This window comes from Silurus aristotelis (assembly GCF_946808225.1).
Source record: "Silurus aristotelis genome assembly, chromosome: 19".
NCBI lineage: Eukaryota > Metazoa > Chordata > Actinopteri > Siluriformes > Siluridae > Silurus > Silurus aristotelis.
In genome coordinates, this window is record NC_139592.1 from 12,611,150 (window position 1) to 12,616,454 (window position 5,305).

Consider the following 5,305-nt stretch of genomic DNA (forward strand, 5'->3'; position numbering starts at 1 on the left):
AGCTAAATTCACAGACCTGTCGTCTGGCGCTGGAGTTGATTACTTCTGTTTTTGTGACTTAAAAAATGGTGTAAATACAAAAACAGATCTAATTAAAACGATATTATATATTTTTTTACTTTAATCTAATTAGATTAAACCTTATCCTACCTGTAACACGTAATTAGACACAATCAGGAATTGTAAATTGAAAACTTGAATTCTATACATATCTGTTTTTACATTTTTACTTTATTGTGCATTGCAAAAATGGCATCTTTGCAAGTGCTAATAAACTATATGAACAAATGTTTGTCACACCCATATCTGCTTTTTTGTACACCCCATTCCTATTTGTTGTTATAATCTCCTCTACTCTTCTGAGAAGATATTTTGGAGTGTGGTTGTAGAGATTTTTTAATCATTCATCCACAAGGGCGAAAATATTCAGGTACTGATGTAGGGTGAGGAGACCTGGGGTGCAGCCAGCGTTCCTGTTCTTCCCAAACGTGTTCAGTAGGGTTGAGGTAAAAGCTCTATAGCAGGCCACTGAAGATCTTCCACTCAAACCCATATAAAACATATCTGGATTTGTTTGTCATACTGGAGCAGGCCATGTATTCTCCAACCTCAACGGGCATTATAGAAGACTCAAAGCTGTTATTTTGGCCAAGGAATGTAGCAAAAGTATTGACTAAAAAGGGTGCCAGTGATTGTAGTACACATACAGCATATTTAACAAACTGCTCTTTTTGTGCCAATATTAGTGGAGGGCACTGTACAAGTACCATATAATATTGTTACATAATCAATGGTTTATATTTATAGATAAATGTACAAATATAGGTGAATATCCCCAGTTCGATCTTGAGCTCAGCACAGAATCTTTGTTGACTCTCTATTCTCCCCAGTTTCCTACCACCTCCAAAAAACATACCAATAAGTTGACTGGTAATTCCTTAATTCCCCTGCCTGTGAATATGTTTGTGTGTATAGGATGCACAGTATCCAATGTTCCTGAGATTCGCTGAAACTCTGACCCACAGCTCCAGATACACTGCCAGCCCTGTTTAGGATAAAGTAAATACTGAAATTGGACAAATACTAAAAAAAAAAAAAAAATGAATTGAAATATTCAATTGTGTTGTATTAATATGGACTATTCCTTTAAAGCGTAGCTATTTATAGCATTACACTGTGTCTCGTTGTTGCCTTTTTGTGGCTTAAAAAAATTATGCAGATTCAACGTAAGGATGACTTTTTCCTTCCTTAACAAGACAAACATTACACTTAGTTTTTCGATGCGAACAAAAAAAATAGAAAAATGAACACAAATAAGAATAGAAAGACAGAACGATATTTACGCCCACCAGTTTAAAATTCAACACCTCATGCTATTCAGATTAAAATGCTACACAAGAGTGAGCAGCAAAACAGTTGGAACAGCTCTTGCAACAAAATCGGTGCTTCGCAAACAAGAGTAGAACATATGGAAAAAGAAAAACACAAACATTATTATTATTTTTTTTTTTTCCAGGGCTGTTGACAGCCATTTTACTAAATTATTTTTCCAACTACATTTTAGTCATAATGTTTCATCATCAGGGTGTGGTTAACCCATTTTTTTTCTTCATAAATACATTTTTCTGTCTTTTACCTTTACAGATAAACAATGCAGTATGATCAAAGACCAGCTCAACATACAGACCAAAACCCAAAACACATTCATACCTACACAGTGATACCATTCCAATGTACTGTATACATATAAGAAAATGATTATATGTATACATTGATACAATAAAAAACATCTTTGTTATCATCGCCACAGAATAACAAAAAAATATATCTACTCGGATAATCAATAAATAAATCAATGATGATTTAACTGGCTAATCTCACCATTCACATAAGCAATATAATACACAACTGGTACTGTTTTCAAGTCACTAACATTCATGGAGTTAGACCAGTGCAGCTCACAGGACGATCCTGGACTGTTTGGTCAGTTCGTCTAGCATTTAACACTAATCATCTGAAACCTCCTACTAATTATTTTCACCATTATCATCATGTCCATGCACATCATCGTCAAAACATCTATGGACAGGTATCACCCCCTCACTTATTTGTCTTTATGGCTGGAATAGTGGTATTATTCTTAAGGATAATTTTCATTTACAGTCACCGCCCTCACTCACTGAGCATTTTGACCTCTTGCTCTTGCTCATGTTCCACTCATGTTTTCTGAAATACAGTTTTTTTTTAGAAGTGTTATTTTCCAGGCAAAACCAATGCCCCATGTCCCATGCACACACACACATGCTTTAGAGCACCAAAGGTATTCTGGGAATCTCCCAGCATCGCCTTACTCTTCATTGCTTCTCTACACAGAAACGCAGAGTTACAGGCAAAGTTCTTGCTGACAGGAGGTCAGGAATTGCAACTACACAGTAGTCTCGTACTCCATGACCTCTTTGGGGCTGCCAAGGCTTCGGTACTGGATCCGTGGCGTCACTGGCGATGTATTCTCCAGCACCAAAATGGTTTTTCTCAACCGCCGGTCGATGAAGTGTGCATCCCAGGCTGGGTAGCTCTTCCTGGGCAGGTCAATTCGAATTACTGGACCCTCGGTTTTTGATGTTCGTGGAGAAGGTGCTGGAGCCACACTGATGGACCTCACCTGAAAAACAGGCAGGCAACTCTCCTTGTCCCCTGGTTCCCGTTCCCCATCTTTAGTCCTCTGTAATGTTCTTGGGGGACTTGTGACAACATCTGGTTGAGGCAGAGGGGTCCCAAGGTCCCCGACACCTCCAAGTCCGATTGCACCCATTCCCTCCTCCATGCAGCTCCATTGTGAGCCCATAACTGGGCCGTCAGGATGGAGCAGGCAGTAGTAGACAAACATAAAAAATGTTCCTAAAGCATAGCTACATACTACAACACACACAATGATAAGCGCATAGAAGTCTGAGGTGTGTGGACCCCTGTATGCATACCAGGTGGCCGTGAGCACTGCATTCTCTACCAAAATTACACAGTAGTAGGCAGCCAGGCGACATCGTGCTGGACCCTCCTTGACATTGAACCAGCAGAAGATGTAAATGATGCCCACAACCATGTTGTAAATGATCTCCTCCCACTTGGACATGCAGAAGTCTGTCTCGCCTTGGATGATCCAGAAGGTCATAGCGCACCAGTGAGCCACAACAAAGATGCCAAAGTACAGCTGGAAGACAGAGGCGAAGAGCGCAAAGGCGATGGTACGTGCACCGATGGTGAACAGGTGCCACAGCATTTGCACAATCACTGCCTTGTAGGACATGGGTAGCTTGTCATCTCTAGAGTCACGAAGGACCTTCTGGTAGGAAGCGATCATCCAGGCCAAGGAGACCAAAGATGCAGAGGTGGAGAGACCTGTTCAAAGTAAAGTGACAACTCAGTGACTCTCAAACATAGAGTACATGGAGCCTTAAGGATATGGTTTCCTTCATAAAAGCCCTGTGTTCTTTATTTATTCTATTAAAAGTTCTGGAGTGCCAAATGTCATCTGAGCACTGTTGCTATAAAACCTATAGTTTATTCTAAGATGCTAAATATAAAATCGAATCAATATCATTCTGGAAAAAAATTAACACGTTCCCATTCTAAGAGCACTGCCCCTTAATATTTCATTATCGCATGTAATTCACAGCTATTTGGAAATACTTTTGAATTATTAATACAAGAACAATGAATAATTCATATTTTAAATTATTTTTCTCATTACTTGCGATCCATTCTTCATAAGAACAGCTACGAATCTAAAGACATTTCCTGCTTTTTGACTGTCTACACTTATATTAGAAAGTGAGACACTGAGGTAGCTAGTCACTCTAATTATTACAAATAATTCAAACACATTTATTATACTATTCGGTTTCTCGTTTAAGAGAAGACTGAATAAGGAGCTACTATGTTGCTATGTCTTAAGTTATTTTTTGAGGACAGCTGCAACACCGGTAGGACCAACAAGTTGTCAGCAGCTGACTGGAAAGATGCTTGTGTGTGTGTGTGTGTGTGTGTGTGTGTGTGTGTGTGTGTGTGTGTGTGTGTGTGTGTGTGTGTTTGACAGATCCCCATTATTTTAGTTTACAGATACCCTTGAGTATGATCAAGTGAAAAGTGTGACAGATTTTCTGTGTTTGTTCGTGAAAAAGAGCAGGATGTACCCTACAGGGCTTTCATAAAGGTGAAGGTATTACTAAGATCAAGTCTTCAGTACATCTAAGCTGCTTGTTTGTTTACCTGTCAGGTCTCTGCCAAATCCCTGCTGCTTTTATCCCAATGATATTGCCAAACACACACAGAGCAACAAAGACAGCAAAGATTTTTCACCCCTTTCACCCAGAGCTTTAGCTCAAAGGTGCTGAATGATACTGTGTCCCTTTCAAAAGCTAAAGTCCAGTTATTTTTTCTGTTTCTCTCTCTGCCTCCCTGGCTGTTCTTTCTCTCCTGTTTGCAGCACACTTAGATGAAAATTAAAAGAGATTTTAATTAGCACTGAACTGATGGCTTAATGCACCATTTTCCTGCTCAGCCACTGGCTGAAGGATGCACTCTTTTCAAACTTGCACACTGTGTTCCTGCTGCTCCTGTGGAACATGGCGGACAATCTTAATTAAATCAAACATCAGACAGTACTGCCTAAAAAAAAAAGCCACTAAAGATTAGAGCATAGATTAGTTAACTGCAGAGCTGGCATCCTGCTGTGGAAAAAAAAAAAACACAGGACAATTGGACTAACATCTGATCTGCATATTGTTTTTTGAATCTAATTAGCAATTTCTAAAAAGAAGTGGGTTTTTTTGGAGCTTGATTCCGTAAACAAGACAACTCTGTCCAAACCTAACACAAACAAAAAGGATATATTTTCATTTGGAAACTATGTCTGCAACATCTGGATTTATGTATATTTCTATGTTCATCTGTTGTATCTTAGGGTTACTTAGGATCAGGGTTGTGGTGAATTAAGAGCAACACAAACCATGACCGAACCGTGAGTTAGCAACACTACTGTTAGACATCTGTTTCATTGTTTGAAGTTAGTATTCAATCTTTAAAGACAAATCAATTGTATACTGAGAAATTTAACAATGATTACATTCAGAAATGGAGACATGCTAATTCTTGTAGAAATAAAATACTGCAATATTTGCCAATTTTAGACTAACCTATATAAATTTAGTTTAAATGCTAACATTTTCAATTCAATAAAATGTTATATGTCTAGCACTTATAACAATGTATATTGTCCCAAAGCAGTTTTACAGAATTAAATAAAATG

At 38.4% G+C, this 5,305-nt stretch overlaps 1 protein-coding gene across 1 annotated transcript in view; it reads right to left on the reverse strand.

The window, feature by feature from the left end:
- Positions 1–1,319: 1,319 nt before the first annotated feature.
- Positions 1,320–5,305, reverse strand: part of xkr7b (XK, Kell blood group complex subunit-related family, member 7b) — a 75,317-nt gene continuing 71,331 nt past the window's right edge. Inside the window, exon 3 of the mRNA XM_083570188.1 lies at positions 1,320–3,396. Coding sequence (XP_083426314.1) covers positions 2,426–3,396 — 971 coding nt within the window. The 3' untranslated portion in view covers positions 1,320–2,425. The remainder of the gene's footprint in view (positions 3,397–5,305) is intronic.